At 28.7% G+C, this 26,294-nt stretch overlaps 1 protein-coding gene across 1 annotated transcript; it reads left to right on the forward strand.

Moving 5' to 3' along the window:
• The first annotated feature begins 21,873 nt into the window (after positions 1–21,873).
• Positions 21,874–25,935, forward strand: LOC129290359 (alpha-soluble NSF attachment protein 2-like). The gene is made up of 9 exons (XM_054927110.1): positions 21,874–22,204; positions 22,352–22,401; positions 22,483–22,555; positions 22,851–22,930; positions 23,093–23,244; positions 23,548–23,707; positions 23,792–23,839; positions 24,042–24,122; positions 25,598–25,935. The coding sequence occupies exons 1-9, from the start codon at positions 22,060–22,062 to the stop codon at positions 25,676–25,678; spliced, it is 870 nt and encodes a 289-aa protein (XP_054783085.1). The 5' UTR covers positions 21,874–22,059; the 3' UTR covers positions 25,679–25,935.
• The last annotated feature ends 359 nt before the right edge of the window (positions 25,936–26,294 follow it).

Here is a 26,294-nt window from a genome sequence, read left to right on the forward strand (position 1 = left end):
ACAAGGATGATATTTGAAATGGTATTTTATTTTAACTTAAGAAACATAACAAAAACAGACCAACATTATTGAATATTCATAAAAAAATGTGACGAATATTGCAAAGATCCTAGCTAGACGTGCTCTTTATAATATTATTCATAGATTTTTTTCATAATAATAATCAAATCTAAATTCTTAAAAAAGGTTTTTATTGTTTTCGTTGAGTAACTCCTTAAAGTAAATTATATTTGTAAGCAATGAAAAAGAATAAAATTGAAGAGAGGAATATCAAGATAGCATTGAACTTACGTGGTCAGTTGAACAGTTTAACATTCACATTTATTCAATGTATAATATGTTTACTATATTTAGGATCAATTACTATAAAAATAATATACAAAATTTAAAATAAGTTGTAACATTTCCAGATTATTAATAAATAATTTGTTTTTCAAATTGTATATTATGATGTATACCAATCCAACGTAATACAAAGCCTCTAGAAAGAAAAGAAGTTAGACAAAAAATGAGAAGTGTGTTTTACGTCATAACTTAGGTAAGTTTTCACAAGATCTCGCAAACTTTAAGATTAAAAAGTGTTTGCACGTGGGCATCTCCTCATGTCTTCTCGTGCTCGGACGTTCCTGTAATTTTCTCGAGAAAATCTGATGGAATAACGCCATGAAATATTTTAGAGAAATCACTCCGATATCTTACATAATGAATTTAAATACACAAAAATCTTCTGAAATTTCAAAATTACTTTGAAGTCCCATACCTTTTATGGAAGTCGTCAATTTGCTATATAAAAATTGTTAATCAATGTTATATAATTGTTAATAGAGTTATTCATCAGTTGACAATTTAGTAACAATAATTAACAACTATTCAGCAGTGATTAACAACTTCAATAAAAGACAATTTAGTAACAATAATTAACAACTATTCAGCAGTGATTAACAACTTCAATAAAAGACGTGGGATTTTAAAAAATTATATAATTTCATAAGGCTTTGTTGTATTTAAATTCGTTGTATGGGGCCTGAAAGTGACAAAAAAAAAATCAAGACTAACTTCCATCCTGCAAAATCAATTCTTCCACTGTTAAACATAATAACTTGTCATCCATAAAGCAAGAAATTTTCTTTTTTTTCTTTTTTGAAAAAAGAGAGTTATTCCTGTTCGATTTGAAAAGAACATTTACATAATTATATGCAATACAAAATTTAAATTTTATTATGTCTCCTGTTTATGAATGATTCTTAACTTACTATCCCTTAATAAATTACAAAAAATGAACGTTTTTCTCACCGTTTATCTTTCATCAAATATATATTCCTATAATATGAAAAGTTCAAAAGAAAAAAACTGCCAATTTTTTTGGTTCAAAGGCTCACTTTCAGTTGATATTTCTATTATCTGCCAGACATAATCAATCACTAAGCTAAGATTAGCAAAATCAGTGAGGATTATTAATTTTCTGTGTGAGAGAGCCTCACCACATAATTAATTAATTATAACAATATTTAATTTCTCTATTGCTTATTAGTAGGTAATGAAAAGCATACGAGTACTTTGGTCGCTTTCAAAAATAAAGCATATGCACTTGAAGAAGAGGCAACTTCATCAGTGCCTCATTAAGAATGACATCTTCACATATTCTTCTTATCATGATGACCCAAAAAAAAGGGGGGCCCTCCGAAAAGAGGAACAGCTTTTAATTTATCAGCTTATATTAAACCCGAAAATAAATTCCAGGTTATTAATTAATAGTTATTTTAAAAAAAAACTCTGATTTTTTACAAATATAATATTGCCAATATATGCATTTTTTGCATGGCAGCTTTTATGCATTATTGGACCAGTTTGGTGCAGAGAATGGAATGGGATTAACTGAAAAAGTTTTGGGTGGGGTAAAAAGGTGATTTTTAGATCAAAAATATATTTTATACCCTTAAATAGCAACATGACAATAAAAAGAGATAATTATTATTAAATAATGATGAGTTTGGTGACATGGCATAATAATAGATGTAAGTGTTACATTACATATCTTGATTTGCATGTCATAGAAAGGAATCATTTTCTCTTGACCTAACCAAACGGTCCTTAAAGACCTATCCTCCCTATATGATCTTCAAGCCCATTGCATTTATACATCTCCCATTTTTGTCTTGAAATTACCTATATACCCTTAATCATTTTTGTTTACTTTTGCCCTCATTCTTCTCTTTAATATATCAATGTCAATATACATTAAAAAATTTATAACACATGTTACATAAGTTGCATGTCCATAAATTATTGAGTAAAATAGACTGATTACTCTTCCATACACAAACTTTCCTTCTATTTTGAAAATGCATACAAACCTCCCTTGTGAAATTAAAATATATGTTATACAAATTTCCCTTATATATTTGAGATTCTATTTCAATCCATTAGTTAACTGTTAAAGTTGACTTTTAAACTTTTAATTTAACCAAAATGCTCCTCTCTAACATAAAAATTTTCTGAAAATCTATATTTGCCAAAAAAAAATTTTGTATTCAAATAAAAAATATAACAAATAAATTTTTCAAATTTTTATTTTATTATAAAATTTATTAATTTTTATCAAATTATAAATTTTTTTATTTTACTCTTTATCAAATTTATTGAAACTTATTTATTTATGTTTTTAAAATTTTTAAAACCATATTTTTGTTCATCACATAACATAAAATGATATAGTTTTAAGAGATTACATACGTAATTTAGATTTAAAATTTAAAATTTGTAAACATGTTTTTTCTAGTAAAATTGTAAACATGTTTTTTTACAATAAAATTATGTAACTATAAAAATAATATAATTTAGAATTTATTAGGGTGAGTGGTAAAATAGTAAATAAAATTTGATGTAATATAAATTTAATTTAAAAATAATTTTTATAACCTTTTTAGAATATTCATAATAGAGTTAATGGATTGGACTAAATTATACTTTCCAAAATAGAAAAGAGATCTATGTAATTAAGGCAAATAAAAGGACGTTAAAGTATTTTACTCTAAATTATATTCTCTCGCCCAATTTATAAGATAATTTTAGATAAAATTACATATACTTTTATATAAAATTCATTAAATACACTTTTACAATTATATATTTTTTAACATAAAAATATAAATTTTTAAAAATATCTTTTATTTAATAACTAAATAACCTTAAAGAGAGATACAAATTATAATAAAGAGGGAAGGATAGTATTGAAAAAATATATTCAATGAAACTTTATTTTTATCAAATTATTTTATATTTTATGGTAAAAAATAAATTTTATAATTGTCTTATAAATTGAAATGGAGGGAGTATAATTTATTTTTCAAACTCCGTTATATTCAAAAAACTCAGTTTTATGATATTTAGAGTTATTATCTCTCTTTATTAGAGAACTATCTCATCTCTTACTTAGGACGTACACCTTTATATTAGTATGGGGCATTTAAGATTTTATTTCTAGAGAAATCAACATCAGGTTATTAGACAGATATATACAGTAGTATATCTTTTTAATCAAGCTACTCTGTTTTTTTTAATTTTTTTGGAAGATGATAGAAATAAACTTTTCTGCATGGATTTAGTATATTTTAGATTTTCATTCTAAAATATTTCCTAAAGAATTAAAATCATATTATTAAGAAGAGACACTATCACTTCATGCCTGCTGATATATATGTATGTATGTATGTATGTATATGTAGTGTACTTGTGAGTTGTGACTTTGAGTGAGAAAGATGATGGAAAACCTAGGAGATAGACTAAGACTTGTAGTAGCCTTCATCATTCTGATCAATTCATATAATTAACCCTTAATCATCGTCTTAATCTGACGTGTTCTCTCTCTGAATATGACAAAACCAAATAGTTCAGGCTCAATAGTGATATCCACCATTAAGGTCTATTCAAGCCACTCACTTCAGATCACAAAATTATTATCTATGTTTATCCAATTACAGATACACCTCATCATCACCTTTATTCAAATTCTTCACAATCTTTTCATCAAACACTAACAATTCTGCAGTTAGGGAACATTGAACAAGTCAAGTACGTATCAACAAAAGTACTCACCTTGATTCAAATTCAACATATCTTGGAGCTTCATTCACAAACCAGAACAGAAAGCTATGAACTTTACTCTGATTTCTCACAACCATTTCCTCATACAGTAGGAATGCTAAAAATGGAAGAACAATAAAGAGGGACGTACCACGAGAAGTAATCACCTTCAAATTCAACAATCTGAACTGAGTTAGCAGATTCTAGGAAGCAGCCATTAAAGATCAAAGCTTGCTGCATTTCCCAATTCTCTAAGGTGATGTGGGCATGATGGGGAAGATGGGCACATGAAGAACTAACTCACAGAAAAAAGATCTCTGTTTCTTTGAAACAGAAACGAATGTGATTTTCATGGGTTAGAATTGCACGTGCCCTGCTTCTCCATCTTGCTCAAACATGCACCTTCTTTCTTCTCTGTGACAAAGGAGGACAAGCTACAGGGGAAGAGAGAGAGAGAGAGGAAGAGTGAAAAAGAAGAGAACAATAAGGAAGGAAGGAAGGAAGGAGGAAATTGCAGCTTTTGTGGACGAAGCCTACACATTTATAAAAGAAGGGAATGGGAGGGTGTGTTTGGTGGGAGCAAGAAGTGAAAGGCTTAGTTGGGTGTGGGACCTGAGTTTTTTTTTTTTTTTTTCCCCTCCAATCCAAACAGATTGTTACAAGTCACAGCTCATACATAGGACCATTTCTCAGAGAAAAAAATACAGTGAATTACTGATATAGCCCCTCACATCAGAGAACAAGTTTAGTTAATTAATGGCCTAATTAATATACCACAAAACAAAAGCTAGTTCCTGCTTATACTACCTGAACTAAAAACATTATTAAAATTAAGTCATGTGAAATCCACTGGCTAGGTATATGTCTTTGATTATTCTCTTATAGGTCAAAGTAGTCCTGAGAAGGCTTCAAGTGTAGTTGAATGGTTGTTGAATCCTACCATAGTAAAGAAATTAATACGCTTAAATTATTTTTTTGCCTTAAATGTTGGTCACATTTATTAACTCCTTTTTATTATTTAAACTGTGGGGCTTGGTGTCTGCTCTACAGTGGGTTAAGCAAATGAATTAACTTCACTTTTATTTAAAAAATGTAAACTTTGACTCCAAAGGTGTCACTTAACCGAGAAGGTATAGTTTGCATTAACCTAACAGTAAAGTAATTAGTAACCAAGTTCTTGATCCTATCAATCATTTCATCATGAGCAACTTGGAGTGTTTATTAATTAGTGCAATATATATTCTTTCCTGTGCACATAGGGTATTGATAACTATTTTTTTTAAAGAAAAGTTAGTTGAAAACCTTTATTTAAAAAAAAGAAAAAATTAATTTAGAAGTCCTTGTAGTTTTACATGATTTTAAATTAGGTCCCTGTAATTTATTTTATTTTAATGAAGCTCTTATAGTTTGATTGATTAAATATGTTAGTTCTTGATTGTTAAAATTCTTTAATTTTCTCTTTCAAAAAATGAAATTAAGGACTTCTATATGTTTATTAAAATATTAAATAATTTTAAAATTAATTTCACAATTTTTATAATTCAAAATTTATATAACAAATCAATAAATATGTAAGTATTGTATTAAATCAATTTTTTTGGCTGAAAGCATTAAATCATTTTTTCTATAAATTTTAAAAGTGTTTTTATAATGAAAAATTAAATATTGATTAATAATTTTAATTTTCAAGGACTAATATATTTAACCGGCCAAGCTATAAAGGGCTTGATCAAAATAAAATAAATTACATAAACTTAATTCAAAAATGAGAAAAATAGAGGGACCTATAGATTAATTTTCTATTTAAAAAATTATACTCTCATGAAGTGTCCTAAATACGTGCCTTACTAATGATAATTAAAATTTTAATATATTATTTTTTAAAAAAAATAATAATAACTTTATAGGGGTATATTTGAAAAAAAATTATAAAAACTACTTAATATTCTATATTTTAAATTAAACAAAACTTTTTGGAAAAGCCTTGTATTATGAATGATAGAAGTGCTGTTTTCCACTTCATCAACAAAATACTTTTTAAAAGTTTTTCCCCCCCTCAATTGTTAATGCTATTCTTTTCCATATTTTCTTGTTAGGATAACTATTATTGAGAATCCAGTGTAATTGACTAGTTTGGAATTAGATTCAAGCATTACTAAGTCTCGGGCAAAAAAAAATGTTTTAAATAAGATATATATTTTTTAATTTATAAGATTTGAACTTGAAAGTTTACTTATGAGAAATTGAATCATTTTCAAAGTGATAAAAAAAACAGTAGAAATAGCACATATTAAATACACTCATTATGACCATAGATTGTGGGTCGGTTAATGCCCATCAATTCACTTGGCATTCAAATTATGGTGCTTGTCGTGCAATCTACAATAAGGACTTAGATGTACACTTTGACCAGCATATGAGCTAAGATATATTAGTAAATAGTTTATCCTATCAATCAAGTATGGGAAGAAGAAGATCACAAGTTTAAACATAGATTAATTGTAGTTGAGAAATGAGAACAGAGATCATTACTTACAGTAAAATGTTGGAATTTCTTATCTGAAATTCCCATCGTACAAGTTGCTTAAATGCAGGCACATCACTTCTCATCTCTTGCGTCAGAGAAGAGGAAAAATAAAGAAAGGACAAAAAGAACACTTGAGCATGAAAATGGAAAATTTCTAATGCAGTAAGATGATGATAGAATTAAGAGAACAGAAGGGGAAACCTAGCTGTAGTAATAATTCAAGAGAGAGGCTTCCGGAATTTTGAAGACTAGCTAGGACTAATTAGCTGATCATGAATCAAATTCAATATATATACATACATACAGAGAGAAAAAGAGATGTGGCCGAAACGGAAGATATTGTCACTTTCATATCTCTGAGAGCGATGCAGATATATCAAAGTAGATATATATTATTCTCAGGATAAAAGCTTAACAATGAGGCTACTTTTAACGACAATAACTGCCTAATTAAAAGTAATAATTATATTGCAAGTTGCAGCACGCCTTGGGCGCGTGAAACTCACAAGAATCTTGACCCAGTTCATCAAATATCTGTGTGTTTGTGACTCTCGTGAATTTTAACATTATGTCACATAAGTCACTGTCTGATCTTGTGAAGGAGAGAAAAGAAGGCAAAAATATGGTTTGATGTGTTAATTGGATTTCGATATCTAAGTTGTCCATTTTAAGTTATGATGAGGCCATAGAACTGAGTGAGTGCATATTTTTCTCATGCATATGTATATAAACCAACAAACCCAGATGGGTGCTTATTGCCACAGAACATGATGATTTGTTGTCATAGCCAGAAATGTTGCTGTCTGGAGTTCAGCGACATTTTACTTCCAACAAGATTATTAAAACTTCGAATCTGATGAAATTCGGCGACAGGCAATTTGCTCCCAACAACATCGCAATAAGTCAGGAAGATAAACCAAGAATACAAATCCAAAACAACAACACAAATATTCGTTTAAAAAGGCGGGGAAAATTATGGCCATATATTATGTTGGAGGCGTGGCCTGATCAATCTATACGGTTTAAATTTAATTTTTGTTGAATTGAGAGAATTTTTATACCGATCAATTGACTAATAACCCTGTAAACTAATGACATCATACACCTCCTTTAAGCGTATCTTAAACGCAACGTTGCGTGTTCGATCTTATGTGAGTGCAATTTGCGTACATGAATTCACTCCGTTGGCTGGGCAAATTCTTTCTCAAAATTATTTTTTCAATTTGGTCCTTCGTTCAATTAACTTCTCAATTATACCCCTCACAATTGAATGCTTCCCTAGCTGGTCCCTTACAATTGAACTCGTTATGAAGATTATCTTGTTATCAAATTGATAAGTATATGCTTATTGCATGGGGGACGGCTATTGTTAATCATGATTTTAATTTGCTGCATATATCAAGGAGCTTGAACACTGGATTTATATATATACTCATTCACATCCCACCGTTATTTTTCTGAACTAATTTCTTTGGACAGCTAAACTTTTTTGCAATTAGCAGCTTAAAGGGTGTTAGAAGAATATAGTAAACAGCTGGGTTGTATCGTCAATGTGGCCAATCCCTTGAAGAACTTTGCAATGGCATATCACTTGTGGCATATGATTCTTCTGTGAGATCTTTTTTGGTTGGAGATGAGGAATTAGAGGAGGAAGGTGATTGGGGGGGGAGGGGAGAGATTGTAATGTGAATTTAAAGCTGGAGGGTTGTTTGGTACTGTTTATTTTGTTGCTTGCTATAGAGCTTAGACCCACACCCTCTTGTATGCATTCACACTCACTCTTCTTTGTGTCTCTTTCAAATTCCACTTCCTTCATGACAATGCCGTTCAACCTTTCCCTGCCCCTACCGTCTTAGACCTTATTTTTTTTTAGGAATAAAGCATCTCTTTTTCCTCTCTCTAAAACTACTCTCCTTTATTTTATTGTGCATAGTGTCTTTTTTAATTAGAGATAACAATCATATCTTTTTTAATTAGAGGTAACAATCATATTCGAGGCATAGTCAAACATTATATATGGACATTACACCTAATAGAGATTTAAATATTAGTTTATTTTATTGTGAGGGACTAACTGTGTCCATTAAATTCAATCCATGTTAGCATTAGTTTGGATTGTCAGTTACTTTGAAAGCTTGGTATGCCTGACCTAGCCTCAAGCCCTTCATGCTCATTAGGCTAGCCACTAAGCAGAGGCCATGCCTTGTCCAAGCCAACCCGAACATATGCCATTTTCTTTTTTAATTTTTTGTAAAAAAATATTTTATATTACTATTTGGGAGAATGATAGAAAATCTCTCTAAAATAGGGAAATATAATTTAGTTTCACAAAATATGATAATTCTAGTAAGGTCTTGAGGAACTTATTTAAAATTAAAATTTTATGTAAATTACTTTATTACCATCTGTAACTAATTTTATATAATTCACATGTTTGATTCCAACAATGACTAAAATGGTTTAGAAAATCAAAACTTTCTTTCAGCAATTTTCTTCAATTATCAAAGTCTAACTAATTTTATATTGTTCATAAATTTGATGTAAGTATTTGTAAGTTTGGTTTGACTAATAATTAAAACAATTTAAAAAATAAAAACTTTTTATTAGCAATTTTCCTCAATCAACAAAATCCAACTAATTTTATATCATTTACAAAGTTTAATATAAGTATTTATAAATTTGATTTCACCAATGACTAAAACAACATAGAAAAACGTATCTTGCTAAATCGTTGAAGGGTACTAAAATAATTTTGTACGAAAAATTAATTTCAAAGAAATTCATTAGGACCTTATCGTGACTATCACATTTCTTATTTCAAAAGGATTTACCTATCATTCTCCTTATTATTTTTGTTGAGAGTTATATCATATACTATATTTTTTATAAACTTTTTGAATATTTCTTGTCACTTTAATTTTTTAATCTTTTTTCCAAATTTTATTTTTTATGATCAAAGGAAAAAATAACTCAATATTATATAAAAATAATTGAGAGTTGTTGATTTTAAAAATAATTAATTTTGATTCTAATATTAATCATATAAAACATATATTTTAAGTTACAATAATTATATTTTTGTTCAAATTAAAGATAAATTTTTATATATCTTTCGATTTTTTTTTTGAGTGAGAATGAAGTATATATCAAAACAACTGTACAGAATACAAACAGAAACAATCAAGAAGGACAAAACGTAATTACATCAAAATATGAAAAGTTGAAAAAGCTCTCAGTGTATGGTCTTTTTAAAATTTTTTTGGGGCGGACCAAATAAACTCTCCTAAATTTTGATAATATATTATATATTAAATAATCATACTTTCTTTTTATTCAAGATCACAAGCAAGATTTTTCCTTACAAAATTATTTTTTATTTTATTTTATTATATATATATATATATATATATCAATTGAAGATTTGATTTTCTTTGAGCAAAATCCAAGTAATGCTCCAGAAAATCACCAAATCCCAAATTTGGAGTCAAAGGTCTAAAAAGCACACATGCGTTGCATAGTGACACTTGGAAAAGACAAAGGACTGGTTATAATATTTAAACATGACGAACTACATATGCGACAAACTGAACTCCTCCATTTCGGTCTTCCACAATCATGCTTTGTTGGCTTTCACTCTAGCTCTAGTTCTCACGCTTCAAAGTTCGTCAAATTTAGCTCCTTTATCAATAATCGCTAACTTTGATCATTGAATTCAAATATTCAATGGCATGTGATATACAAGTTTTCTTGAATAATGTATACCAATAGCATCATTAAATGACATTCGATCAAACACGGCTATGTATTTTGGCATTCTCTTTACACATGTTCTTGTCCCATTTACGAGCTTGTTTGTCAAGATTTGAAGGAGGAAAATTTAAAAAGGTTATCGGTTAAAGATTCAAAACGAGCAAGAAATCAGGAGATAAGACTATTTTATGGTGTTGGAGTGGGTTGTTTGACATGTCACTTTCACATTTCAAAGTAAACCAATCACTAATAAAGAGATCAAAATGCATACCAACAAGAACTAATCAAACGAAAGAGGTTAGATTCTTATAATATGATGAATAGTATTTAAATTTTCTATCAAAAAAGTGTCTACTTTAATCAGTATTCAAATATACCTCAAACAAAATTACTTTCAATGAAAAATTTACTCATACAAAATAAAAAAAGACTTCAATGGACGAATTTTTTTTAAACCTTAATTGAAAGACTCAATCAAAAGGGATCAACTCATAAAAATTCATTTTACTTGTACACGCAATTTAATTAAAATGTAATATCAATTTATTATGAGTCTTACATTGAGGATCAACTTCACAAGTGAAGTGTTCAAAGGGCTTTCCTTTTCAAGCGTCTAGTGTTTTGAATGAACTTTCTTTTACAACTTGTACTTGTAATATTGGTATTTTTATTGACTAATTAATGTTACGAAAAGAGTTACTCACAAAGATTTCTAACTAGCATGAGACTCAGTAAAATGTACTGTGAAGTGGAGCCATAAAAAATATAGCTCTCGACTGAGGTTGATATTATTATGAGTTCATATATATATATATATAGATCATGAGCAGCCATAGCTAGCTAGCCAGTAGCAAACATATCTATGAATGCATGGTGGGTGAGGGAAAGAAGATCAAAGGAAATCTGCTGTAGCCTTTGAGATAGAAACAGGAAGCAGTAGTAGTGACGCCTATCTCACACAATTAATGGTCCAGCGAACAACCTAGAGTGAGTCCACCAATCTCTCTCTCTCTCTCTCTCTCTCTCTCTCAATATTATGTATATATATGTAGGTGTCCTCTCAGTATATGTAGAGGACAAGAGAAGAATAGGAAATTAAAGAAGGGTCTTTAATTAATTTCTGTTCCACACGTGTTATGATCTTTTTGGTTTGGCTTCATCAAAGGGTCATAGATCAAGTGCTAAAGGGCACTGGCGAAAAGGTCCTGCTGCGTCATTTTCCCTTCAGTTTTTGGTCCAGCATGGGCCTATGGCTCATATATACATGCATGGAGTAGGAAAAACCCCACCGATGTTTGACACCTGGAAATTTGATAGCGAAAACACACCATAAATCCGACGGGCTAACTTATGAAAAGCATGGAGCATGTAAACCGAAATAATTCTTCGGTACATGACATGCATATATATATATATACACACACACACATAAAGGAAGGAATATTAAAATTTACAAATGTCGGCATATATTAAATAAAAAAAACTGTGATATATTTGTGTGTATCTTAATTTATGATCAGCTCATTTCAGATTTATAAATGTCGGCCTTCAACCAATGAGTTCATTTTTTAAAAAAATATTTTGATATCTTTGAAATTTTACATGCTCCCTCAAATCTTAACTATAGAGCAAAGTTTTAAAACTTTATTTGATTCTGAATACATGGCAAAGACGGTGTAGTTTGTATTTTTTTTTTCTCAGTATATTGTCTCTCTTTAGTTACACTAAGTTGGGATTCTTAAACATATTTTATTGTACTCTCTTCAGATCATAATATATATATAATTGTTAATTAATTTATGGTTTATGAAAAATGTTAGTTGAAACTTTAATTTTTTAAAAAGTTTATATCTTTTTATTTATATCCTTTCAAAAATTTGTAGTAACATGCATATAGTCTTTAAATATGGAGCATTTAAAGACAACAGATAAAAAAGTAAGAGTATAAATGGGAAAAAACATAAAATTTGTCAAATGTCCTATATTTTGGACTAAGGAGTGTTTCTACAAAATGATTTATATTGTGGTTCGAATGGAGTAATCATTAATTTCAATTTAGTGAATGACAAAAATTGAAAAGTTAAACATTTTTGTAAGTTTAAGAATATTAATTATCATATCTTAAGAACCATAAAATTAGTTAACTTTGCCCTATGATTAGGATCAAAGAAATACATCGCTCCCCCAAAAAAGATCGATCACAATCTCAATAAAATTCATTAAATATGTACTTTACAATCTTTTTTAAAAAATATAAATATAAATTTTTAAAAATATTCTTAATTTAATATAATCTTATCTGTGAAACAATGGGGGGGGGAGAGAGAGATAATATAATAAGGAAGACAAGGTATAATATAATGAAATAAGTATGATTAATAAAGCTTTATTTTGGTAAAAAAAAAATCGTGCATTTTAAGACACTAAATCACTCCAAAGCATCCTATAATAAAGTAGGACAAATGGAAAATTAATTAAGCTATAATTCTTAAAATTCTGTGAGAAAGCAAGTGGTTCCAAACAAAAAAGGTCACATGAAAAATTAACTCTTAAACTATAAGTTCAAAAATATTTGAGATCCAAACTTTAATTTTAACACAATGTTCCCTTTCAACTTTTAAAATTAGTACAAGATTACCCTTATTATTAACAAACATTAATTTTAATTGTTAGTTGATCAAAAAATTACAAAAAAGAACATTAACAACCAAGAACATTTCTTGATCATTTTCTATAATTTTTGAGTAATTGTATATAATTTTGAGATCATTTTCTATAATTTTTTTGTATTTTAATTTTTAAAGTTTTTTCTTTAATTTTTTAGTTTACTAATTATCAAAGTTTGTTTTTGTTAGGAGTGATATTGTACTGTTGTTAAAAATTGAATACCAACATTACACCAAAAATAAATTTAAGACTCCACACACTCTTGACTCTGTAGTTTAAAGATAAAATTATTCTTTAACCCAACAAAAACATAAGATAGATTTATAACTATCAAAGCTTATTGCCATTTTACCATAACTTCTCGAACAACATATAAAATTTAAATATCCCATCGAGGTTAATGCGTATATAATATAGAGAGTACAGACAATGATATCGCAGACTCTAAATTACGCAATCAAGTTTAAATTATTAAAAGACATAGTATATCATCGGCTAGCTAGGGTAAAACAAGTGGCACTATTATATTATTTAGTTAATCATAGTTTCATGGCCCATATTTATTAGTTAAATCATAGGATAGGGCTACTTTTTTTGGATGGTATTTGGTTTCATATGATATGTTAGAATGAAGCCAATTGACGTGGCATTCCACTCCACTAAGAGTCTGAGACATACTGAAAGTGATGTGAGTACAACGGGACAATACTTCCCGAATAAAATATCAGATACACAAGAATATGAATATGTGAAAAGAAAGATACATTTTGCTATTCCTTTTCGTATTTACTATTGTTTTATCTTAGACATGTCATTTTTATAACCTATACACTTGACATCACTTTCTTTCATAAATATCTAATTAATTGATTAATAAATTATTGTTAGTGGTTTATGAGGTGTTTAGAGGCATGTTTAATGGGAATATCACTTACGAGCACAATGTGTAATAGTGGAGCTGATTAGTCAGAGATTAATAAATGAACTTTGGTTAATTAGGTCTATTCTGAGTGGGATTATTATTTTTTTTTCCCGTAAGGCCTACATGTTCACAAATCACAAATTCATTTGATTATTTATTCATTATTGCAAAAATCGAGCAGTCAATATTCACTGCTGCCAACCAACATAGTCTAACATCAATATATTGCTGCATAGGAGATAAAGAAAGATCTTATTATTGGGTCCCAGCAATATGGTTTCAATTCACCTTTTATTTGCATTAATTTATATATGAAGAAAATTTATATTTACATTGAGATGACCTATTGTATAATTTTGTTGACGAGATATTAATATAACCCTAAGATGTATGGTAATGGAAGCTTTATGTTCTAACAAATCACCTTTTTTTTTCCCTTCAGAAGCATTTATTTCTTTCAATTTTAGGTCATGTGTTGGTAGTTATTTTGCATATATCACTCTCTTAAATTTTAGGACATGTATAAATGCTTATCTTAATCTCAATTCCATGCTTGAAATGAACCCTCTAAAAATTTCACATTTTGTAGGCAATTTTGTAATCGTTAATTAATTTGTTATTGAACCTTTAAAATGTAATATATGTCAAGAGAGTTTTTCTGTTTGAAGATTATTTACATATAAATGAATGTCTAAGAAAATAATTTGCATATCATGTACAATTCGTATATATTAGGGAAAAAAAAGTTAATCATTTCTATTTTAGTCATGTTTAGTTAAGGTTTTTTTTTAACACTGAAACATTATGGAAGACATTCCCTAGCAATTTGGGAAAATGACAATTGAATCTCAAAATTTTTAATTAATAATAATTAAATTTCTGACAAAATTTCTTAAAAATAAGTTGCAAATAATGATTTAAATAAGTATAAATTTAAATTTAAATTGCAGATAAAACATTTATAAATTTCTACTGTAACTCTCTTATTGTGATAGGAATTTCTATTTATAATTATTTACATTGATATATTTATAACTTATTTTTTAAATCTAACTTTCATTAATTTAATATTTTGAAATATAACTGTTATTGTTTGTAATAATTTTCATGTGATATAAATACCAATTAGTTGAGGTTACTACATTAGGCTTTGATTTACTTGTGAAATTCTATTTTTTCAGAAAAATAAATAATTTTATAGATAATAAGTAAAAACGGTCGGTTATGTATTTGAATAAAAATAATAAAAATAATTATTAAATAATAATAGTATTGTCGTTGTTTATTCACAAAATATATTTCTTTTCCACTTGATTATACTATACTAGGCCTAACCTGCAAAATTCACCATTGAAGTAAGAACTTATTCTAAAATATGAGCTCATCTGTTTTAACTTATTTCATAAAAAAATTATTTATTTTTAAAAAATTTACTCCCTTCATTTAAAAATATATAAATTTTTTTAAATATTAAAAAATGTAAAGAATTTTTATTTTTTAATGTATAATCATTCATTTTTTTTAAAAAGTGCTCTTATTAATGAATGATTTTATATTTATTATAAGGTATTTTATAAGAATAAATATAAAAAAATAAAATTAGTTTAAAATTAAATAACAATTTTATTATGGGTAAGATTCAGTTAAAAATGCCTTACACTTTTTATTGAAAGGAATATTTTATAAATATTTTATTATATTTGTTTAAACTTTTAAAAATAATCAAAATAAAAAATAAATTTTTGATTATTTTAAGAAACTACTTTCTAAAAATAATCTAATACATTGATGAAAAAGAGTGTTTTAAAGAGGTATGATATATGAAAATGTCATAAAATTTTAAAATAATATAATAATAAATTATTTTTATAAAAAGAATTAAGAAAAAATATGATAAAATTTAAAAATAACTAATTAATAATAATTTTTTATTATTACAATCAAATATAAAATAATATTTATTTTTTATAAATTTTCTTTAAAAGAATTTTTTTTAAATTTTTGAACTATTAAAAAATTATTTATTTTTTAATATCAGACAAACTCGCCGTCTAACTTCTCAGATAAGCTGTTTGCAGCATCATATCGTCATCACAGCGCAAGCAAGTGGGGAAAACAATCGATGTTCATTCCCCTGGAAATGAAATCTCTGATTTGACACTGAGATTAAACTGAAATGGAATTCTTTAGGCATAAGTAGGGACAAGACACATTTTCTACTTAAATGCTCCATCCCTTGTTTTTTTGTCTAATCAAAGGGGAAGAGTTTCATGCAAACAAACAAACAAAAAAAAAAAGGGAATGAGATCATTCAAATTGAAGATCTCTGTTTTTTTTTTTATTTTTTTTCCTTGTCCCTCGTGAGATAGGGTCAAGATCACACTGCGAAATTAGAATTAGATTATGTAATCCATGACCTCATCGCCATTCATGTTAAATAATGAACATTAATAGGATAGATAAATCGTGTTTTGCTTTTAATATAGGCTACAATGGAGATTAACGTACAAGGGCATTGGAAACTGTCAAATCTAGGAGGTTTAAATAATAAATTTACTTTTAAATTATACTCTATCCAATATTATTTATAAATTATTTTTATTAATCTTATCAATACTAATACAACAAAAGAACACAAAAATTAAATAAAATTTTAAATATAACCTTTAAATAAAAAATAAAAAATAAACAAACAATATAATATTGTTTTTTATTTTTCCCTGCCTTACTTTTTGTAGATAATTTGAGAATTTTAATTTGAAATAAAATTATCCCATTAGCTAATGATTTATAAAAGAGATCAAAATATACTTCTAAAAAATAACTAATATACAAAACTGGAGGAGTATGTCCAAGAATATTTAGGATTAGCCCTTAACTCATTATTGGTGTAATATTTTTCTTTAACTTTTAAAAATGATGCAATATTATTCCTATAATTAACAAATATTAACTTTAATAGTTAATTGACAAAAAATAACTAAGAAAATTTTTCTTAATCATTTTCTGTAATTTTTTTATCCTTACCTATAATTTTGAGTTACTTTTTGTAACTTTTTGGTTTATTTTATAATTTTTATCAATTGATAGTTAAATTTAACTTTTTATTAACAATAGGGTAATATTACACTATTTTTAAAAAATTAAATAAAAATATTATATAAAAAATGAGTTTAAAGTTCCAAATACTTATAGACATACAATTTAGGAATAAGATTACCCTTTAACCCTACCTATAAATATATAAGTGCCTGTAAATCACAGGCTGGATTTGAAGCATGAACCTTGGTCACAATTTAAGAATATATTTATAATTTAAATATTTTATTTATAATTAAAATTTCTGAATTTGTAATTATTTCCATTGCTATTTTCAATTCACTTTAAAACAGAAGTATTAGAAATTTAATTATCATTAATTTAATTTTTTTGGACCTAACTATTATTCTACTTGCTTCTTTTATAATGGTGATTCACACGGAAATATAAACTGTCATCCCTAGAAATTTATACGTGCGTGCTGATCATCGTAGGCTAGATTTTTTGTTTTTATATCAAATTTAGCTTAATTTTATTAACATATAGTTTGGGCCAAAAAAAAATTTAAGTGAATTAGTTTTTGAGAGCAAAAACTCATCAAAATAAGATCTGAACATGTTTTTTAATTTAAAAAATACTTACAAAAATACTTACATATTGCACACCAACACCAAAATAAGATTTGAACATGTTTTTTAATTTAAAAAGTACTTATAAAAATATTTACATATTGCACACCAATGAGGTCTTAATTAATAATAAGATTTGAACTCACAACCTTTATAGGTTATAAACAAAATCCTGATTAATTAGACTAACAATTATTCAACAACTTTATCGACAAATAGTTAACACCATTGTGATTGCATTTAATTTAATTTGCTTTTAAACATTAATGTTATGTTTCAATTTGACAGATTAAACATCATTTTATATATGTTCAAAAGTAACCCCGGCCCACAAGAATTGGGATTGTCATGAAAATCAAGAACTAAAGAGAGGCATATTCCTTAGGATCAAAGGTTTGTGAGAGTAACAGTTGAGGAGCGGTTGGAGAGGAAAAGGCAAATAATTCCACTGAGGAAACTTGAATTTTACCTCTTCCACATAAAAATAATGGCAAAGAAACATGTTTTTGTGTAGATTTAGGGTATACATTGTTTAAAAGGTATTCTCAAATTTTTTAGATTTAATTGAGGATATTTGATTTTGAATATTATATGTGCGTGTATGTCTTTAATGAAACATGTTTATAAAAATAATATCGATATTTAAATTATTATTTTATTTAAAAAAATGACTACACCTTACTCACCTTAATTTGTTTCTGGACTTAATCTAGGCGGTCATGTCTCTATTATTCTCATTACAGGTTCTAAGCTAGCCTCCTTGATTATTTATATCGTTTATTAGGTGGGATTTAGGAATAGAAATGTAAGATTTTTATTTACACACACACACAAAAACACATTATAAAAATTTGTGTTATTCACTAGTTGTAAGGTAAATCCTATGCACACAATCTAAATTATACAGAAAAGAAAAACCTTTGCAAACATGCACCTTAGTTTGGATAAGGAGAAAAATAGAGGGAAAAAATATTATGAAAACAAAAACAAAAACATTTTACTATTTTTGACAGTTTTTTTTTAAATTTTTTTTTCTTAGTATTCTCTCATTTTTTTCCTCTATTCAAGCAGTAGAGATGGTGTGGAGTCAAGGGATAAAGATCAATTTTCTCCGATAAAAAAAAGAAGATCAATTTTCTAAAAACAAAAATATAACTTGGAATCTTCAAACTTGATGGCATTGTCATCAAGTTTGAAGCAAAAATCCAAGTAAAAAGAACTTCAAACTCAATATGAATACTATCAATATCAATTTGAAGTATAAAATATTTACCAAGTCGTAACATTGACAATTTATAAATAATATGACTAATTTCCCAAACTTCATATATTACCCAAAAAATATATCTTATCAATTGTGAAATGGGAAATTTCGTTGTCACTGAGTTTAGAAAGAGCATAGCATTTCAAAGTGTAATTTTTAAATTTTTTCTGTGAGGAATTGAAGGGAAAAATTACTATTAGATATAAGAGTGACATATATATGTATACATGTATATGTGTATATATAGGGTGATAAATGACCAAGCGTACGTAGGAGAAGAGAGAATAAAAGTAATATGATGGATTTTTGGCAAACAAAAAGGAAAATTGACATAAAATCCCTCATTAGAAGGACCATTATTTAAAGGGATCGATACGATTTTAAGAATCAAATATACATTAGACCTATTGTCTTACACATCAAGTTTATTACCTTATATCTCAAGCATGTAACTTTGTATAACAAAGTTACATGTTAACCTTGGAGAATACTATGTAACTTACATGCTTGTGGTATAAAAAATTCATTGTTCATTTTGTTATTTTTTTTTGTACATCATCACTACGTTATATTTTCATGTGAAGGTTGTTCTTTTTTTTTTTTTTTGGTTAGCCAAGAAATTTGCACCTTTATGGTGTGGAAGGCAATAGACTTAGTGTGCAATGTAATAAGTTTGAGATGTAAGATCATAAGCTTGGGATGCAAAGTGATAGGCTTGGGTTGTAAGGTGATAAACTTGTGATACATTTGGTTTTTATTGGTATTGATCCCTTAAAATAATTTCCCTCTAAGGAGGGATTTTATGGAATTTTTTTTTTAAAGAGGCAAGAAGACAAAAAGTAGTATTAACATATGTTACGTGATCACCACTTCGATTTTGAGCTTTTTGACATTCCAATGAAAGAAGGCCATCCTTAATCCATTTTTGTACATAAGCCGTCCCTCCATTTTGGTGGTCCTGCTTTCTCCAACCAAATCAACTTCCCCATTCGTATTTACTCCAACACAGATTATCAAATTCTGATTTTGATATCCCTCCTCTCCATGCTTGTTCACTTTTTTCCATCCCCAATAATTAATTAATAATTAACTTGTCAAATTAAAGTCTATCTCCCATAGCCCCAGGCGTGATTTTATCAAAGTATTAAAAACTGAATTAATCCAATTAATTGAACTAGTAAACTTTTGGACCAATATCTTGACTAGTTCAATAAAATACTTTATTTATAATCTGTTTAACTATAATTTAATTATAATTTTGATCACTAATCCTTTAACTAGTGTTTTAATCGGTCCAATAATAATTCCTGTTAATACCTTGGATTTAATTACTATTATTCCATCTCCATTGCATCTTTTTTTTTTTTTGGTTCTATATGTGTTGATTTTATTTCCTTGACAAGCATTTTTTATTCAAAAGAGGTTGGATCATAATAACTGCTAATATTCTAATTTACCTTTATTAATGGGATGCTGTCATATTTTTTTTAGGAAGAAGACAACAAAAATAAATACAACTGTATACGTAGTTCATGTCTTATTGCACTTATTATTGTTTTTCTTTTTCATCTTTCTCCAAATACATCATGTACATTTTTTTTATAAAGGTGGAGGATCAAATTAGTTCAAATTCTAATTACTATTTACAACTATCATATCCTGATCACTTTTTTTTTTGGAGCAAACATACCCTGATCACTTGATTTGCTGATTTTCAATTGAAGAAATCCAGAGGGGAAAAGGCAATTTAGAAAGCAGTGCTATTTTTCCTACAATGAAAATGAAAAAAAAAAAATCAAAAGCATGGAGTTTTTCGGCCCAACACTGTTAGGCCCATTGTGGTGGGGTGGGTGGGCTTGGTCTAATTGTCCATTATTTTTTAAAAAAATTACATATAAATTCCATACAAGAAAATAATTATTATAAAATTTATTAATAACTGAACTAATATTAATATATTGTTAATTATCTCATTTTATTTGTTAATAAATTTTATAATAATTAATTTTTTTATGTAAAAATTTAACACAATTCTTCCATTATTTTTTACATTGAAAGTGTCCTTTCGGTCAATCATTCACACGTGTTTATTCAAAAAAAGAAGAAGAAAAAGAAGAAAAAGAAAAGAAATCATTCATTTATATAAGATTTATTTGACAAACTTTCATACGATCGTGGTCAAATAAAAATATATGTTTCAAACAAAAAATATATTTATGTTGCGTATATTAGATATATAGTTCAAGTCCCCATTTTCACTAGAGAGAAAAAAAAAAAATTATAGATTTCAATAGGCAAATTTTATTTTTAATTGCATGGAAGGTCATTGTGATGAAATGTTGATTTGAAGAGCCAATATGATTTTAGTTATTTTCTTGAGAAAATAAACAATATATTATCTTCGTATTCAATGAATCTATGTTATATATAAATTACCGTAAATTATCTGTACGATATTTTTTGTTCGATGCGGTGATATTTTTAATTTAGAACGAACTGTAATGCCATGTTAGGACCATTTGGTATAATAAGAAGAGATTTCACTTTTTGTCATTAATTAAATTAAGCACAAATTTTGTTGGTCAATACCCGAAGTTAAAAAATAAAATAAGAATGAATTGTATTTTAACTTGTAAAAATAAAACTTGTTACACATTTTAAATTATTTATTAAATATTAATATTAATATTAATATATCTGTGATATTAAATATAATATAAAATGTGAATAATTTATTTTTAAAATTTAAAAATATACAATTCAAATATTTTTATCACAATATAATATAATTTTGATCTTAACCCCAATTTAGGAATAAATTCGTCCCAATTCAAAAGAAAAATAATCAACACCTGTAAATTGATTACGATATGATAGGAAGTAAACCATGCAGAACAAAAAGAATTATTCATATTTTAAGATACTAGAACTACGAGTCGTTTGGAGAAATGCAACCAAACGAGGAGTCGTTTGAAGAACTGCCACAGGCATGGGGACCCGAGAGGTGGAGTTTCGAACGAGAGTTTCCTCTCGAGTCATTGCTTAATGGTGGAGTAATTGAGATTGTCGTCTTTGATTGTTCCTTCGCTTAGCTTCTGAAATTTCAGAACGCGCTTTACCATTCCTTTCTCTTCAAACTCTCTCTCTCTCACTCTAGAGGAGAGAGAAGGTTACCACAATGGCCGATCTCATAGCCAAAGGACAGGATCTCGAGAAGAAAGCAGAGAAGAAGATCAGTGGTTGGACCTTATTCGGCTCTAAATACGAAGATGCTGCTGAGTTGTTCGAGAAGTCTGCCAATTCCTTCAAACTCGGAAAATCTTGTTCGTATTTCGCTTCTTTTGATTTTCTCACTGTTGGGATTTTTTATCTGCAAACTTGAACAATTTGAATTTCCGAGTTTTGAGATATTCTTCAAACTTGCAGACTAGCTTAAGATGTATTTACGCCTGTCTTAAACTTTTATTCAGGGGACAGAGCTGGCTCTGTATTCATCAAGTTGTCCAAGTGTCATCTCAAGGTATGTGAGCATAACATGTCCATAAGCCTATTACGCTCCATTTTTCTTGGGTTAATTCGGCAGTCCTTTGCACTTAAACAGTTAGAAAGCAAACATGAAGCTGCTGGTGCTTACGTGGATGCTGCCCACTGCTACAAGAAAACATCCACAAAAGGTGTGCTATTAGATTTTGTTACATACAAGAGTGCGAGTGTTAACTGTTGAGTAACAAACATGCCATGCCCATGGAGATTCTTCATAAACCTGCAATCTTCACTGCTTGAATCTTTTCTGTATCTATTGTTCGTGTGCCAGGGTTTGTAGATCGATAATTCAGGACATTAGCTATAATTTTTGAAATTTGGTTTTTAAATCAATGAGTGAATGGTTTAATGGCTACAATGCTCGTTGTGATTGTTCTATTTCCAAAAGTCTAATCTAACGTTTTATTTTTTTTCATGCGTATCTAGGAGCCATATCATGCTTAGATCAAGCAGTTAGCCTCTATACTGAGATTGGTAGGCACAACATGGCTGCGAGATACTACAAGGTACTTTGGGTTTGAATTGTACCATTCTATGCTTTGCTGCTCCTAATTCTTTGACGACTCTGTCATAAGTGTTTTTTGCCATTTTGCTGCCTTCATAAAGGTGTGGTAATAACAATCATGAGAGCTGACTGTACTGTGGATTTTTTTACTCCCTGAATTTAGGAAATTGGTGACTTATATGAACTTGATCAAGACATAGAGAATGCCACTTTATATTTTGACAGGGCTGCTGAATTTTTTGAACTTGCGAATGCAACAACCTCTGCCAACCAGTGCAAATTGAAAGTTGCACAGTTTTCTGCTCAACTTCAACAGTGAGAACTTTTCTGCCTACAATGCACTTTTACACTTTATGATGGAAATTCTGCTCATTTAACTTAAATTGTCAATCTAAAAGATTTTGCATTTATCTTTGGAATTCCATCTAGTTCTCATTTCTACAATGCTAGAAGTTATCTAATTTCACTGAGGTTAAACATGCTTTCTGATTTTCCTTTTTCACATACCTTACTATGTATAAGAATGCGGCATTGCCATTGAAAATTATGGATGTAGTGAATAAGAGACGTGATATATATTGAAGTATATTGATCTACTTGATATTCATCAATATCCAGATATCAGAAGGCAATAGATATATTTGAAGATATTGCTCGACAGTCACTGAACAATAATTTACTAAAATATGGAGTTAGAGGACATCTTCTTAATGCTGGCCTTTGCCAGCTTTGTCGAGGTGATATTGTTGCAATCACCAACTCCTTGGAGCGATATCAGGTCTTTTGAAGTGACTTCTTTTCAAACAAGGTGTAATATTTTACTGTCACGTGTGCTTTAACACTTATTTAATTAATCATGCAGGACTTGGACCCAACTTTCTCCAGAGTTCGTGAGTACAAATTCTTAGGTGTAAGTGTTCAAATTGGCTAGTAATGTTGACTCCAGGAGGGGGGAAAACAACCAACCCTATTTAAATGATCTCCTTGCATAGATTGAAGTTAACAATATAAGTTGCTATGCAGTAACTGCTATCTGCATAGCTTGTTAACCTTTTGTAGCCATTTGAAGATTCATTGTTATTTATCATTTGAAAAGTGTAATCACATTTCAGGATTTGGTATCTGCAATTGATGAGGAAGATGTTGCAAAATTTACTGAAGTGGTCAAGGAATTCGATAGCATAATCCCACTGGTATATTTAACATTTCTGTGTCAATGAATGTAAATTCTTTAAATCAACCTTTTCTCATTCACATGCCGAATGGTGAAAAAATATCATGAAATGTTGATCACCTCAGTGGCATTCCTTTTTTTTTTTAATAGGACCTTATGGCATTATATGATCTGTGTGGTCAACCTCATTTAGAGAAATAAGGCTTATTCTTCTTATTGTGGTGATTGTAGTATTTCTCTTTCTTTTTGCTTTTTAAAGTAGTTTTGTAATTTCTTTTTCTGTGTTGAATATTAAGTGGTGGAATTACATTTGTTAGTTTGATATCTAAAAATGATTAATGAGAGGTTTTATTCAGATCGATCTCTGCATTGAGTCCTGCCAAGTTAGATAAAGATACCACTAGCTCAATCTATCTGTTTCAACCTATAAATATATCGGACTGTTTGCTTTCTGAAATTACATTGTAAATGGTAAAACATTGGCCCGAGGAATAATGATTAATGGCCTTACTCTTGAATCCCAATTCCCAAGCTCTTCAACTTATCAACAAAAATCTCAAATGAAATATGTTGATCCAATGCATGTCTTCTTCTTTGTCCTTGCCTGTAATCCTTTTGGTCTTGTTCACTTTATTACACCTATCCATTACACCCGTTCTCTTTCCTTCCTCTTGGATTCTATTACTTGAATTCTTGTGCTCGTCTTATTTCTTTGTTGGGGTGGTAGGTCAGAAGGTATTTGGTTCTATATTTTATGTATCTTAGCCAGCCAGCCTTAGTTGATTGTCCTTCATCTTTTCTTTAAACAAGGCTACATCTATCTTAGATCTGACTCCAGCATATGTTATCTTTCATTCTTTCTTATGTTTAGATAAAGGACAAGAGTTAGGTAAATTCCCTAAATTGCCTATTATGAGTTTCTGCAATCAAAATATGACAAGTGGGGAAACTTTTCTAGAAGACCCAATCATGCTGTATTGAGGTGTAAAAATTCACACGTATACAAAAAAAAAAAATCTTATAAGTTTACTCTATTGATAAATTTTCCTTAACATGGTTTTGTTTTTGCCTTCACGGCTGTTGATGGCCATATATGGCATGCCTTGCACGATAGTATGCCTAACTAGTTAACCTGAAGAGGCTTGATAAAAAAATGATAAACGTCCTTAATTTATGCAGCCGTTGTTGAGGACATGTTATTTGCAGAGATTTTTAATGATGATCGTGCCTTGTGTGACTTTTGGGAATCATATGCTCATATCATGTAGAGTTCTAGCCGTGCACTGCATACCCTGATTCTGTGTGATCTGTATATGCCCATATTTTCCCTATTCATAATTAAATTGGCATCTTGCATACCTAATTATATATGAAAAGACAATAACGGGGTAGAATGCCAAAATATACTATTAACTCTTCTAGAGTCTTATTACTATTATTTTCGAGTGTCTACTTGTTTACTAAGCTATACCCTACTTAAATATGTGAATTTAGGATTCTTGGAAGGCCGCCCTTTTACTGAGAGTAAAGGAAGCTCTGAAGGCAAAAGAAATGGAGGAGGATGATTTGACTTGAATGAATTACTATCGAATTTCTTACCAATTAAAGTAATGTCAGCTTTGTAAAGGCCAGTGGTTAGGTTTCAGTTATTTCTATTGTTTGGTGGTTCCCTTATCATTTTAAACAGAAGATCACAGGAATAAGGTCTCTTGAATTCTCTTCACAACCGCTTGATGCGTGTATGTATATATAAATTGAGAACAACATTTCTTTGAACTCTGTCTCTCTGGTTGTATCATTTGTGTATGGAACACCTCAGATTTCCCCCTTTACGTCGGCAAGCACTTGATAATATTTTCGTGGGGTGGCGAGTCCACTTTCGTTAAATAATGTATTATGATAATAATTCGAGTTGAAAGATGTGCTGGGAATGGCGTCTTTGTTACATGGGGGAATTGTTATTGCCCGAGTTTTGTATGCATGTGCCCATGGCGTGTGTAAAGCAAAATTACATAATCTCTCTCCTCTCGTAGTTCACTCTTTCTTTAAGCTTTTGTGATATTCCCTAGTGCCAAAACTAATTTAAAACTCATTAATTCTGTTTAAAATGGAGGTTTTAATCACTATCGTTTGTTAATTAGTTACCAACAAGTGTTAGTTCTAATAAAAAAGGGTTATAATACTTAAACTT

The sequence above is a fragment of the Prosopis cineraria genome, unplaced genomic scaffold, assembly GCF_029017545.1.
Source record: "Prosopis cineraria cultivar Desert tree isolate PC_DT_omini unplaced genomic scaffold, ASM2901754v1 PC13, whole genome shotgun sequence".
In the NCBI taxonomy this organism is placed as follows: domain Eukaryota; kingdom Viridiplantae; phylum Streptophyta; class Magnoliopsida; order Fabales; family Fabaceae; genus Prosopis; species Prosopis cineraria.

Bases quoted from the DNA above. Each gene is read 5' to 3' on its own strand.
- LOC129290359 (XM_054927110.1), top strand. From the start codon at position 22,060: ATGGCCGATCTCATAGCCAAAGGACAGGATCTCGAGAAGAAAGCAGAG. The intron at 22,402-22,482 runs GTATGTGAGCAT...GCACTTAAACAG, and splicing joins TGTCCAAGTGTCATCTCAAG to TTAGAAAGCAAACATGAAGC. The intron at 24,123-25,597 runs GTATATTTAACA...ATGTGAATTTAG, and splicing joins TCGATAGCATAATCCCACTG to GATTCTTGGAAGGCCGCCCT.